Source organism: Protomyctophum parallelum (genome assembly GCF_964188405.1).
Source record: "Protomyctophum parallelum genome assembly, chromosome: 17".
Taxonomy (NCBI): Eukaryota; Metazoa; Chordata; class Actinopteri; order Myctophiformes; family Myctophidae; genus Protomyctophum; species Protomyctophum parallelum.
This window is the reverse complement of record NC_139719.1, coordinates 16258262-16273781: the sequence shown is the minus strand read 5'-3', so window position 1 is coordinate 16273781 and position 15520 is coordinate 16258262. Positions and strand designations below refer to the sequence as shown.

Below are 15520 nucleotides of genomic sequence, written 5' to 3'. Positions count from 1 at the left end.
AGTCATCAGAGGCCAGCGGAACAACCATCCTGCTCTTCCACCCAACGCACTTACGTGCTTACTGCCCAAGGCTAGCCCTGGAACATGACTGCCATGATGATTATCATGACAGTCATGCAGTAACTTTGCCCTGTTTTTTGCGCTCGCTGCATTTACAAGATTTCCGTATATATAAACATTCAGATTTCAAATATAAAGTACTCACAAAGTGTCCCACGGGTGTTAGTTAGTAGCAGCGCCAGCGATTAGAATTGCTGCGTCCCGCGTTGTTTAATAAAAAGCATTTTTGTCCGAGCTGTTCAAACGGGGTTCGTTTGGGAAATCCACAGTTGCACACCGGGAGCGCACTCGCCTATTAGTCTGTATTGGCAGGGCGGTCAGCCTACCTATATCGAACACACCGAGTGCCACCCTCCTCCCGACCGATAGGGGCGCGTAGTTGAAAGCCAATGGCAAAATAACACCTCGGATAAAAATGCTTTTTATTAAACAACGCGGGATGCAGAAATTCTAATCGCTGGCGCTGCTACTAACTAACACCCGTGGGACACTTTGTGAGTACTTTATATTTGAAATGCGAATGTTTATATATTTTAATTCTTTGTAAATGTAGCGTTCGCAAAAACCAGGGTGAAGTTGCGTCATGACTCTCGTATGAATACGAGAGTCATGAATCATGGCTAGCCCAAGGCAAGCACGGTAAGACGTTGCCATAAATTATTCATTCATTTCATAATAATACGTTTGGGAAAGTCAAATCTCCCTGCCATAGAGTTATAATATCTGCCACGGATCGAATGAATAGTCTCACATAATACGTGACGTATTCACTATTCAATGTGCAACTTCTCAGTCTATCGTTGCCGAAAAGGCAGAGCTACAAGCTCACAACGCGATGCAAACAGGTGCGGGCTCCACCGGGCCCGTCAGCGTCGCGTCTCCGTCAGGGAATGTTCCCGTTTTAATCAATGAAGGGTGGCTCCACTGCCCACGTTGTGTTGCGTTGCGTGACTGCATTAAAATTGCCCTGGTTGGCCGGTTCGTTTTTTAACGCACACGACGGAGGCGCAACACGCCCGGTGGAGCCCCGGTGTGAGCTTGTAGATTGGCTATTTTTGGTGCGTGACACCGTCGTACGATGATGTATACATTACGCTTTTAAAGTGACGGTACACAATGAACAGTTCTCTCTGTATGTTAGAAAGGTACTGTATAAGGCCCTAGTAAAATGTAGTGCAGGTTGTAGGTTGGTTAAAATAAAGAGAAGATTATTAAAATAGAATAAGATAAAATATATATATTCTGTTTCTGTGTGTGTGTGTGTGGGGGGGGGGGGGGTGTTGTCAGAAACAAACCTACTGTGACTGTCAAATGCACCAAGTGTTTGGGTGATTAACTGAAATGGATTATTATTTTGAGACTTATTTTGAGTCCTGCTTAGTACAAGTAAAAAACACTTTAGTAAAACTAAATAAAATACTTTGAAACATAGTTTTTTTTTGTCCATCTCATGAATGTAGCCTGTGATAGTGTGATTAGTGAGTAACAAGTAAGAAGAAAACAAAAACAATCTTAACCCATGGTGCATGAATGCCCCACCACTATTGTGTCGGGTGGGTCCATCGTAGATCTACGATGAGCCCACCCGACACAATAGTGGTGGTCCCCAGGCTGCTGCTAGTCAGAATGGTGGTCCCTGGATCAAAACCAGTTGAAACCCCCTGACCTACTGTATACACATTTCAAAAGGCTTTCATATGCTATTCATATTTTTTCTAATAAGTTTTGTCCTTGATAGAAATGTGACAATTTTTGTATAGTTTTGGATATCAACAAATTAATTATTAAAGCACAGGGCCTCGCATTTCTCCCAGGCAGCTATGATTGCGAGCCATGCGTGTGCCTCGCAGCAAGCACTCGTCTCGCTGCTGTCATAAAGCCTCGATTAAATGACGCTTTATTTCAGTTAATGTTACGGCAAGAAGAGAAGAAAAAAATCCGTTAGTTACTTAGTTTACACTTGACAGCGTATGTTGTTTTGAATGGTAGCCAAACTGTTACTTTTATTAAGTTTTTTTGTTCCATAGAGAGCCTAGAGGATTTGATTGATTTAAGAGTTCATTCATATTACGATAGGGTGGTGTTTTTTGGTGTTTTCACACAATCTGAAGAGAAGCAAAATGCCTTTCGTTTACAATGTCTGGATTATATATTTTTTTATTTGAGAGGTAATGCCTGTGTCAGGCAGTTTTATTTAATGTTGACTTATACGGTCGGATGTTTTATTGTAAGCCTAATTATTTGTGCGTCACTGCTTTCATGAACGCTGCTACAATTGGGCGAAAGCAACAGTTGTAGCTTATCATTATTAATAAATGAGACCAATCCAAGCATGCGTTTCTCTCTGCTATATCGTTGTTTAAGCCAAATTTATTGTGAGTCACTGCTCGCCGCATCGCACCCCCCCCCCCCCCCCCCTTGGGTTTCGAAGCGTTGACGATCGAATTATTTTTATTTCGATGCGTCGATCATCAAAAGCGGGATCGAAGGTCAGCCCTACTAGTTACTTTACAGATTATGATTAGCTTTAGAAAACTGACATTAACCACCTAAAACCCCCATTTCATTTTGCACTCTAACGTTTTGAATAGACAGAGCATTTCCACTACTTTTACTTGAGTAAACAAATGGGGAGTACTTTTTTTCTTTCCACCACAACGGACTCCCAAGGACACTGTGGCAGTGACACCAGTGGGCCTGATCAATGGTTCTTAATCATTGTGGCGAGCCGTCACCGTCTGAGTAAATCATTACAAGCTCATAAAAATAAATAAATAAATAAAAAGACAGCGGCAGGCGGCCCTGAATACAAAAACAGCTAAATAAAATTCACCTCCGTATAGACTCAGACGAGTGGATGAGCATAACACCCTGGATGAGAAAGAGCGGGGAGAAGAGTGCAGTCCAGTCACCGCTTTCCTCTTCTAGCCGTGATAACGCACTAACACCAGGAACGCATCCGTGTCATTTCAGATGTTAACCCATTTTGACCATTCGATTTTTCAAAAATAGCAGACCTACAAGCTCGTAGGGCTATGAGCTTGTAGATCTATTTTTCAATAGCTAAAGCATAACATAATGCTAACACCAAAAGGGGTTCCCGCCCAAAATGAGTTAATCACTGTAACCATTATTTAATACTTTTGGATTTTCCAAAAAAATAGCAGATCTACAATCTATGAGCTACGTATTTATAGGTTGGCAATTTGTTTTAAAATGTGCAACTCTTTGAATATTATATACTTTTTAAAAGCGAACATATTGAAGTAAAACCTTTTGCTTAACTGGGGGGTCCCTGGAACAAGATATTTTGAGATGGGGGGGCGGGGGGGGGGGGGGGGGGTCGGCAGCCAAATACATATAGGTGTGGGGGTTCTTGACATGAAAAGGTTTGAGCAACATACATTGTTTTATTTTATTTGTTTTCCCATAAAACTGTTAGGATATAAGAAGACACTTTAGAGTGGGCAACAGGTCTTAATGGGATAATTAGAGTTGTAGTCAATTGGGACATGGTACCCCGGTAAGCCCCCCCCCACCCCCCCACTCATTATCACCCAGGAGGCCGCAGCACAGAGCACACAACACAACATCATCCTCCTCTCCTGGCCTAATCGTCATCGACTGATCCGTGTTCTTCTCCAACTGTGACTACAATATAAATAAAGCCAGGGGCAGGCTGCTGCCTGAGGCCCGGTGCCATTCAATCTGATCCCCCCACGCATGCAGCCCGCCCCGGGAGGCCTCCACCCAACCCTCCTACCCTCCTCTGGGATGCACCCCACGCATGCACCGCGCCCCGGGAGGCCTCCACCCAACCCTCCTACCCTCCTCTGGGATGCACCCCACGCATGCACCGCGCCCCGGGAGGCCTCAACCCAACCCTCCTACCCTCCTCTGGGATGCACCCCACGCATGCACCGCGCCCCGGGAGGCCTCAACCCAACCCTCCTACCCTCCTCTGGGATGCACCCCACGCATGCACCGCGCCCCGGGAGGCCTCAACCCAACCCTCCTACCCTCCTCTGGGATGCACCCCACGCATGCAGCCCGCCCCGGGAGGCCTCCACCCAACCCTCCTACCCTCCTCTGGGATGCACCCCACGCATGCACCGCGCCCCGGGAGGCCTCCACCCAACCCTCCTACCCTCCTCTGGGATGCACCCCACGCATGCACCGCGCCCCGGGAGGCCTCCACCCAACCCTCCTACCCTCCTCTGGGATGCACCCCACGCATGCACCGCGCCCCGGGAGGCCTCCACCTCCACTGAACCCTCCCATCCTCCTCTGGGATGTATATCATCATCACCATCTTCAGTTCAGCTCGTCCATCACCCTGTCGGGAAGCTGGACACGTTTAATCCATTTTGACCTGAGATCAGATTCTAAAAAATGTCTTCTACATCCTGACAGTTTTCTGAAAAAGCTATGTTTCTATGTCAGTCGTTCTTCGATTTTTCTAAAATAGCAGACCTACAAGCTCGTAGCGCGCAACTTGGTGGCGCGCTATGAGCTTGTAGATCTGCAATTTTTCAATAGCTAAAGCATAACATAATGCTAACACCAAAAGGGGTTCCCACCCAGAATGGGTTAATCAAGTCCCAGCGGTTTGCGTGCACGCGCGGGTGAAGGGTAAAGTTAAGGGGACATCAATGTCGTTTGTTTGATTGATTGATTGTCATCAATCAATCAAGACATTTACACCAAGGCATTTACGGGGTCCCAAGCCAAAACCGAAAGTAAAAGTACTCATTATGCAGACGGTCCGATTTCATAACTTTTGAAATGCAAAAACTCTTCCAATTGCCAAATTATATATATTACAGTACGTCTGAAGTGTTTTCATGATAACAAACTAAATCTATAAACTAGTAACTAGTAAGTGAAGTTTTCATGTATTGTTATTGATGTCAGTTAGACCAGAGTGTGGCTCTGCTCCTGTTGACAGCCCCTGCTGCGTTGAGCCCTGCCGGCTACCGGGACAACCATAAAGGTTGTGGCCCAAATACAGGGCCATTCCACCAGATGAAGATACCATCGTACTGCGGTGTACTATGCTGTGCCCAAAATAGCTAATCTACAAGCCTCCGAGAAAGCCCTGGTTTCTAGCCCGCTCTTGCGTACCTCCAGGAGGCCGAAGCGTCACTGACTGGACCCGAGGGAACAGGAGAGAACGTGTGACTTGAGGAGGTCAGAGATGTAGGGAAGGGGGGGGGAGTGCCATAGACTGTGGGTGGTGAGCAGCGTTTTAAAGTGCAGGTAGAACATTGTGGCCTGTGTAGGTGCTGTGCATGAGCAGTCAGTCAGGCAGGCAGGGAGAGGTGGAGTTAAGTGGTGCACTGAGCCGGGTGAGATTACAGAAAGCCCCGTAAATCACAGGCTGTCTCGGAGACACATCTGCTCTTGTTGTCTCGACTGACGGATGATCCAACTCAACTCAACTTCAATTTATTGTCACACCAGAACAACACCACGTTTTTTTTTTTAAACCAAAGGGAGTGCAAAAGAGTGGGTGAAATTCTCCCCTGGCAAAAGCTCCCCACGGTTTTCGATTACTTTCGGTTTTCTTCTAGCCCAGGTGAAATTAGAAATAATAGCTGTTAAATTCCATTGTAAAACTCCTACTGGGGCGACCTGAACAGCCAAGCGGTTACCGTAAGCCAGCCACATATATATTTTCTTATAAAAAATCTTCAAAAATAGCAGATGTACCAAGCTTTTAAACCCCTGGTTCGAGTTTGATGCATGTCAGTCCGATACTCTGTCCGTGTGAACTGTCGCAAAAATCGTATAAATAATACTAATAATGCTCCTACAGTACCTCCAGTTTCTTGCCATCCTCGTCGTAGACGGACATGGTCACCTCCACGTTTTTCGGCGTTGTCTTGCTGCCCTTGTCAAACTCCCCCTGGACCAGCGTCACGTAGATGTCATTCCGCACGTCACCTTGAAAAGGCAAGGAAGAGAAATATCTTGACTACCTTTATTCACTGACAAACACTAAATAAAAACTAAGCTATGACTAAAACTATGACTAAATTATATTGACAATTTGTCAATGAAACTAGTGAAAATAGCAGATCTACAAGCTCATAACGCGTAGCTTTGCGCCACGTTATGAGCTTGTACATCGGCTATTTTCACTAATACTTTTTTCTAATTTATGGAATTTCTTAAGATTTCTTAGAATTTTTCTTAGATTAAAATTTCAAATTAAATTTTGCTCATTTTGGGAAGGTTTTTTTTAAATGTTTTGAAATCCATCCATTCATCCATCTTCAACCGCTTATCCGTAGTCGGGTCGCAGGGGCAACAGCTCCACCAGAGAGCTCCAGACTTCCCTCTCCAGAGCAACATTAGTGACTTCCTCATGGGGGATCCCAAGGACAGTGAGTCGATATAATCCCTCCATCTGCGCCTTGGTCTGCCCCGGGATCTTAATAATAATTAAAAACAAAATGTAGGGGTCCCAACTCCCGACACAGTGTTTGGGAACCAGTTATGTAGCGGACAGAGCAACCTAGGCTAAGGTGCTACGGAGCACTGAACGGTCACTGTGACCCAGACATGGCAGGCAAACACCAAGTGTCGCACTCGATGCTATTATTTCTATTTCACATTATTGTGTCCTGAATGCCTGCCCTGGAGAGAATCATTTTCCTTCAGCTCGGAGCCCTTTGGGCTTCAGCAGTCTCAACCCTGCATTTTGGCCACGTCATTATCTGCAAAATGTTTCAAAAAATGCCTCTAATGGCAAAAATAGCAGGTCAACAAGCTCACAACGTGTCACATTGCACCACGGTGTGTCCTCGCAGGTCAGCTATTTTCACTATATACTGTCTTTAAAATGACAGTAAGTTTTGTACCATCTGTGACAAGGTGCTACACTGCTTTGTGCCTCGGGCTTGGAGACTGTGAACATGTCAGAAGTATTCACTTAAACAGCTTGAATGCCGACAATTTACGGCCGTCTTTCAGGCTAGACTGCCTATGTTTAAAGTTCCCTTTGAACAGCCACTGCACCGACCGCTGAGTTGCTTGTCATGAAAACCCACTTTAAAACGGTGAAATCGCTTGTTGTAGTGTTGAAAAATAGCCCCGACCACAACAACAGACAGGACGGGGCAGCCGAGCGCTGCTAGGCAGTTCTCCCATTGTGAACAATGGGGACTCAATTTCCCAGAACCCTTTGCACGCCGGAGCGATGGACCTTTTTGCGATGACGTCATCCCATTCTGTCCGGTGCCCGTTTGACTTAAAACGTGGATTAAACAGTGAAAACATAACTCGAGCAACTCGTGAATAGTCACGAGTGTTAACAGTTTGACTCCATAAAACGCTTTACCCGCTATTTAATCAAATATTCTACGCTGCAGAGATTGTTTTATTACCTTTAGAGCTTACGCTGAAGTATTTGCAGCTTTCAACAACGAAAATCCGGCGAAAAATGGTCTGTTGGCTTGTTATGATCACCAGCGGCCATGACAATGCGGAATGAAACCACAGTGCACAGCATGGTGTAGTCCAAACAAACCCCCGTCGACTTGCATTGGCCTCAATTTCACTAAGTCACTAAGTGTCATCAAATGGTGGTCCGTGGCCAAATTGCACAATACATAATGGACCTCGATATGAAATGGGTTGAAAACCACTGCTTTGGGGAAAAGGAAGCCTCTCTCTAAGCTGGCGTGATGATCTCGGGGAAGCCCATCTTGGCCTACTAACCTGGCATGATGATCTTGGGGAAGCCCATTTTGGACTACTAACCTGGCATGATGATCTCGGGGAAGCCCATCTTGGTCTACTAACCTGGCATGATGATCTCGGGGAAGCCCATCTTGGTCTACTAACCTGGCATGATGATCTCGGGGAAGCCCATCTTGGTCTACTAACCTGGCATGATGATCTCGGGGAAGCCCATCTTGGTCTACTAACCTGGCATGATGATCTCGGGGAAGCCCATCTTGGCCTACTAACCTGGCATGATGATCTCGGGGAAGCCCATCTTGGACTACTAACCTGGCATGATGATCTCGGGGAAGCCCATCTTGGTCTACTAACCTGGCATGATGATCTCGGGGAAGCCCATCTTGGCCTACTAACCTGGCATGATGATCTTGGGGAAGCCCATTTTGGACTACTAACCTGGCATGATGATCTCGGGGAAGCCCATCTTGGTCTACTAACCTGGCATGATGATCTTGGGGAAGCCCATTTTGGACTACTAACCTGGCATGATGATCTCGGGGAAGCCCATCTTGCGGGCCACGGCGGTGGAACGGTCCACCAGGTGAGGGAAGTCCTTCCTGATCTGGTGGATGTCTCCAGGAAGCAGCTTCAGAGTGACCCACAGACCTGGTGGGGACGAGAGGGAAGCGGACCCAGGGAAACACAGTCAATGTATGGTTAAAGAGAGCAGACAAACATACACCTACCTGTACAGTACTGCTTTGAAAGCCGTAACAAACCGTAACGAATCTGAAAAAGCACCCAACCAGTCTTTGCATAAGCATTGCGAAGCAATTTCTTTTGAACATTCCCCAATTGTTTGCACACACTTCTAACCCCCTACATTGAATTAAGATGACGTTTCAGACAGTAGGCAGATATCGACGATCGCCTGGTTACGCAAGACTTCAAAGAGAGAGAGAGAGAGGAGAAGAGCAAATCCTGTAAAAATGTAAGCTACTCTCCAGGATGTGATTAGGAAACAGAACAAACAGAACAAAGGCGTACTGTAGATACAAAAATGCAATTAAAAGTATATTGGAGAGAGACCTGAACCGGTGACAGGACATGAACAAAGCTGAATCGTTGCATAACACCGCTTTGCTCTTTGACACTTTAAAACGAACAAAAGCCTTTTTAGGACCTTTGGCCCTTAAGAGGAGACGTGTTCCTGTCCCTCTGCCTGGCTGTGAAGTTTTGTTACTTTGTGCCAAAACTGGTGACATTTCAGGTGAGGCATTCAGATTATTCTGCACGGAGCGCGAGGTGACCGGTTATTTTCCAGCTTCAAATAATTGGGCAGGGAGACTGACCTGTGGCTGTGACGCAGCAGAGGAGGGTCACGGTGTGGAACCAATTGTGAAACAAAGGGCCCCTCTCAGGGGACACATATCCGATCGCAATTGGACAAATGTTCATTTTGTCAAATGTACAAGTAGATGTCCGGAATTCAAAATGTACTTGGCTAAAAATGTATTGGCATCAAAATGTACTTAAAGTACCAAAAGTAAAAGTAGTAATTATGCAGAATGTCCCGTTTAAAGTTTTCAAATGCATAGGCTCGCCGACACCTTCCCGACCGTTTCTGAATATCTAGCAGGTTTGATATTTGGCTCTCTCGCCGACTGGACATCATAAAGTATTAACTGGGTTGCGACCGCGTCCCGAGAAATCCTGTATTACAGCCAATGAGAGCACAACTTCACAAGACAGCTGCATGTGCTCACTGCTCACAGCCACTATCTGTCTGACTGTATCGATAGATGATCAGATGATAATATATATAACCTTTATCCCTGTGTCGTACATATTGGTAGCTATAGCCCATAACATTGCTGTTACACACTTGAATGATGTTGATAAACCGCATCGTTCAACGCTGCAAACCATTACTGTAAGTGCAGTACTTGAGAAAATGTCTGCACTTACTGTAGCTACTTTCCACCACTGTCCATGTGTTGTTGTCTTTATCCAGGCCTCCACTACGGAGGGCCAATAATAACAGCGGTCCTGAGTGACAGATCTGCCTCTCCAGCACTTAGCTGGAAGCCTTTTGATATGCGAGCGTGACCGACAGCCCGACTGGACGCACTGGACGCCCCCCACCCCAGGACTGGCATTTATCCAAGTACATCTTCATAGTACATAACAAGACCGTGGACGTAGAGGCTGTCCACAACTCCACATGTTTCTACCACTCCCCACCACACACACACACTCATTGACAATGCCAGGGTTATTCTAGCCAAGGACGCGAAATCAATGACGGCAAAAAAGGAAGGAGAATGAAAAGAAAAATCAAGGATTTGCAGATGAATCGTCAGCTTAATTAACAACTGAATTACTTGGATCCTGTAGCCATGGTGATACGGCACACTGTATTTATAGATTTATTATGGATCCTGTAGCCATGGTGATATGGCACACTGTATTTAGAACGCAAGCACTGATTTATAATGAGGCTTGTTCATTGACATGAAGAGGTAACATCAGACATCGTCAGAGAGAGAGAGAGAGAGAGAGAGAGAGAGAGAGAGAGGAGAGGATTGTGGGACATCGGAGGACAGTATACAATAAAATAAATAAATACCAGCTTTCAAACTTTTCTCAGTGGCCAAAGGTATTTATTTATACCGTTAGGAACCAGAATCTGCCTCACGCTACAGAAACAGGAGAGGCCTCATGGCTCAGCAAGGCTTACTTACTTTTGTTTTGTCTATGACAATGACTAAAAACTGAATCATATAATGAAAAGGGTATCTTTGAAAGACAAAGAAGAGGTGCGCGACAGTGTAGTGTGATATTAGTCTGGCTTATTAGCCAGGCTAGTCCCGCACACCGCCAGACACACCGCCAGACAAAATGTTTCTCTTTATTAGGTCGACGTTTCGGTCACTTAGACCTTCATCAGGACATAACCACCAAACCTTTATAGACCACACCCCCACAGTGAGTCAGAAGGTAATAAGCTTAATAAAGAGAAACATCGTCTTTGTCTTTCAAAGATACCCTTTTCATTATATGCTCTATTGCCCTACGCACCTGTCACCATCGCCTTTTGAGGTGTGTAGCCATCTGCCTTTTGCTATAAAAACTGAATCAAACATTTGCTGTCAAAATCACTGGTGCATATACAGTATAGATATATGGCAAATATAGGGGTGGAGGATTGGTACAAAATCCCAAGGGAAGTTAAATTTGCCCAGTCTTTGAACATTTTCAAAAATATGTTGAAATATGTATGAAAAAGTGGCTGATGGGCAAGTTAGTATAGTGCTGTGTTTATCTATTTGTATCTATTTGTTGTCTTTTGTTTATTGATCTATGATGGCCGGTTGTAAATGTCATTAGTATTGTAATGTTAGTACTTAGTACACATGTTCTTCTTGTCATATACTGTAACTATTTATTTATTTATTTATTTGGATCACAATGGAAATAAGTCCTCGGACTTTTTGTGCAATCCTGATGATTTCTGTAATGCTCTTCTATGAATTGTATCATGAATATATCAAATAAATCAAATCAAAATCAAATCAAATATATATACCTTGGCCCTTGTGGTTGACCTCCTTGGCGGCGATCACCTTGTTGATGACCGTCTGAAGGAAGTCGTTCTCGCCCGCCACCCTGGGTGAAAAACGGGAGATGTTCAGCTGCTTGTGGCGAATCATGGCGTCATCCAACGCTAGCCTGCAGGTGTTCACACAACAGGCAAAAAAAAAAAAAAAAAACGCCACAGAGGAGGGGGAGGGAGGAAGACAAGGAGAAAGGAAGTGTAAAGAAGAGAAAGGAATGGGGCAAAGGAAGGTGCCAGAGAGGGTAACGTGATTGTGAAGGTGATGGGATGAGAGAGAGAGAGAGGCAGAGGAGAAGGATGAGGAGGAGAAGGAAGGGAGAGACACACCGTACGGTGACGCTAACACCATGTACAAGAGACAAAGAGCCAAAAATGTTAGCCCGGTTATAACAGTGAAGCCGGGATAGGGTGACGATGGAGGAGAAGACACAAGAGAGAGAAAGACAATCATTTAGCACAGTGGTTTTTAACCCATTTCATATCAAGGTCCAATATTTATTCGCCATTTGAGCCACGGAACCACCATTAGATGATTGATTTGAAGCCTAAATTGAGCCTCATATTTGGAGGCTAGCTGGTGACATTATGCTTTAGTTTTGGGTCTGCGAGGCTAAATCTCATCAAATGGTGGTCCGTACTCCGTACCTGGCTCCAATGCGGAATACATAATGGACCTCGATATGAAAAGGGATGAAAAGCACTGATGTAGCAGATGATGGCCGACACGTAGAGACAGAGTGAGACGTCTGGATCAGGACACCACATCTCCAAGGTGGCCCCTCAAGAAATGATGTGCCCCGAAGGTCACCGTGGTGTAAAGTACATTTACTCAAGTACTGTCAAATCTTGAGGTATTTTACCTTACTGGAGTATTTGGAACCAATTTTCAATACTTTTACTTCTACTCCAAAGTAAGGCAAATATTGTACTTTTTACTCCACAAAAATTGTTTGTAATACAATACATTAACCACTTCAGCTATATCTAACTTTTGGTGATTTGAAAACAAAATATTTGCAGATGAGGGTCTGCACGCCGGCCAAAACACACCCGCCTCCAAATACATATTAATGTGGCGGTCCTCGACATGAGAACCATCACCACATCTAATCCCAACACAGTCATGCATTCCCGTTCTGCTTAACAACAAATTAAAGAAAACCGGAAATTGAAGGGGTTCAAGTGCAAAGAGGAACAGAATGGACTGAAGACAGGCGGAGACATAGAGTGGAAGAGAGAGGGGAGCAGATGTGATTTTGGGAAAGGGCCACGCGTTTCGCAGTTGTGTTTTTAGCAGCAGAGAGAGAGAGAGAGAGAGAGAGAGAGAGAGAGAGAGAGAGAGAGAGAGAGACAGAGAGAGAGAGAGAGAGAGAGACAGAGAGAGAGAGAGGAGCGTGCGTGCGTGTGGCAGACTCAAAAAGAGAGTGACAGATGACAGAAGAGTGGGGGACAGAGGGAGGGAGGGCCAGGAGGGCCCATGCAGGGCTGTGACAACGTCTAATGAACATTTGCACCTTGCTCGAACACATGTGGGGTTTAATTGGTTAACGAGATGGAGAAGACAGACAGAAAGACAGGGACACGCGGCCCCTGCTACTGAACAAACACTATGTAGCAGTGGTTCTCAACCTATGGGGGCCACAGGAGGGATCACCAGGTGACAATGAAGTGACCAATTAAGGACTTTTAAGACCCGTTTAGGCCCGACGTCGAAATTAAAAAAATTAAGTCTTCTGAAAGATATTCAAAGATTTGTCCCGCATTTTCACGATTTTTCAAAAATAGCGGACCTACAAACTCGGTGGCGTGCTATGAGCTTGTAGATCTGCTATTTTTCAATAGCTAAAGTATAACATAATGCTTGGTTCAAACACCAAAAGAGGTTCCCGCCCAGAATGGGTTAAAGAAAGAAAAGAAAAAAATGCCATTACAGCATCAAAGGTATTCAACAAACTACACTATAAAAACTGGTCAAACAAAAAAAAAGAGGCAGAAAATGTGAAAAGAGCCGATCTACAAGCTCACAACGATCTGCTATTTTCACTATATGTATCTGTTGGAACCAAGTCAAACTAAATGTAATGCCTCGACTCCTACAATTCCAAGTTCTTATCGGGATGGAATGGAGTCCCTCCCCGGGTCACAGCCTGAAAAGGTTGAGAAGCACTGCTCTATTCTAACAATGATTACCATCTGAATATAGAGATTTAACCTTTAACTACAACCCAAGCAAACTAATTATGACAGCAAGAATCACCCGGCAGGTAAATATTCGGCCCGTACAGTTCATGCTCGAGGCATTTATTCGCAGCGGAAGGCTCTAATTTGGACGATTTATGCCCGCAGATAAAAACCGTTAACCGATGGTGATCTGCCAGTTAAATGGCTTGTATCTGAAGCATTTCCAATTATACAGGAAATCACGTTAAGGAAAAAAAGGTTAGCCCCGGCTCGGCTCAGCGTGCCGTCCCCCACCAGAGTGGCGGCAAGTTAATGAGATTGTCTTAATTGAGTCTGTGGGGAATAGTTGGAGCTTCGACTGCCTTTAAAAGCCTGCTAATCAGGTGTCAAGGATTACAGTCTTTCCAGGAGCTAGGGGGGAAAAAAGGGAAGGGCCACACACAGCCACTGCGGCCATCTTTAAACACACAGAAGGGTGTCAATTAGGCGGGGGGGGAAAACATAATCGATAATTTCATAATCAATCCCTATTATAGGGAAAAGTTAGAAAAAAACTGTAATTGCTCACATCATGAGCTTGTAGATTATATTTTCAGTATTTTTGCAAGACAGTGTTGTACCACAATGTAGCTTGAGGTAAATCAATCCGTCCAAATATTATTGTAAGTTTTTCTTTTTACAAAAAACCTGCTTTTTGAAGGAAAAATAAAATCAAAAATCTAATCAAATAACTGCTAATAAAAGAATCCATACTTAATTCACTGGTATGCTTCTTTTCTTACTAACAGAGTACAGAGGGTGAAAGTGAACACAACCCTCTCATCAGCATTAACTACTAATGTTGGTGCTCCCCAGGGTTGTGTGAGCTCAGCTGTACTTTTCACCCTCTATACTGACAGCTGTCGTATTGAGTAATGCCTGTCTGAATGTCGCACTGACATACCAGACCAATACATTCTAAAATACTCAGACGATACAGTTTTGATTTCTCTCCTAGATAGTTCCAGTGACCCTGGACTGCACCAACACAGAGTAAATAAGGTGGTTGAATGGAGTGATAACAACGCTCTCATCATTAACACAAAAAAGACAGAAGAGATTGTTTTTGGTACACCACCAGAGATACACAGATCCCCCATTACTATTCATGGTGAACCGATCAACCAGGTATGTTCGTACAAATACCTAGGAGTAGTAATAGACCATCTTTTGTCATGGAAAGATCAGATTGATTCAGTGTGTAAGAAAACAAAGCAAAGAATCTACTTCCTTCGCCGTCTAAGATCCTTCGGTGCTAGTAGACGGATTCTTCTTTTGTTTTTCACTTTTGTTTCATCACTGTTATTATGAGTATTCTTCAGTACTGTAGTACCACCTGGTATGGATGTTTGTCTGCAGCCCTAAAGTCACAACTGCTGCAACAACTGAACATTTGTTCAAAGATTGTTGGACAACAACTTCAGAAACTTTATACATCCACATATGATAACAGCATCCTAAGGTTAGCAAGGAATATCACCTCTAATACTAAGCATGTGTTGTATGGAGAATATAGGTTGCTACCTTCAGGAAGGAGATATGGTGTACCAGCATACAATTAGGTCAGACTAAAGAGGTCCTTTGTCTACCAGTCGACCTTGAGGCTTAATCAGGAGATGTAGTAGCCACAGGATAATCTAAGCGGTGGATATTGCTCATGTCTTTATGTATGTAAATTCTCTTGTTATTTGTGTTTTGTGTTTCTGCATACTTGGCTGCTGTGTCGCAAGACAAATTTCAGTGTGAACTGACAATAAAGTACTATATCACTATCATATCATATATCAATCCATAGTTGTAGTCCTATAGTCCCAGACAACGGGGCATAGTTGTAGTCCTATAGTCCCAAACAACGGGGCAGACAGCTACCATAGTTGTAGTCCTATAGTCCCAGACAACGGGGCTAACTAATAAAATAATCCATAGTTGTGG

The 15520-nt window shown here is 44.4% G+C and overlaps 1 protein-coding gene across 1 annotated transcript in view; it reads right to left on the bottom strand.

Annotated features, from left to right (window-relative positions):
- dock1 (dedicator of cytokinesis 1) overlaps positions 1-15520 on the bottom strand; it is a 459680-nt gene that overhangs the window by 380894 nt on the left and 63266 nt on the right. The window contains exons 12-14 of the mRNA XM_083788125.1: positions 11339-11418; positions 8290-8415; positions 5882-6006 (exon numbers count right to left, since the gene is read on the bottom strand). Of these exons, the coding sequence (XP_083644251.1) occupies positions 5882-6006; positions 8290-8415; positions 11339-11418 (331 nt within the window). The remainder of the gene's footprint in view (positions 1-5881; positions 6007-8289; positions 8416-11338; positions 11419-15520) is intronic.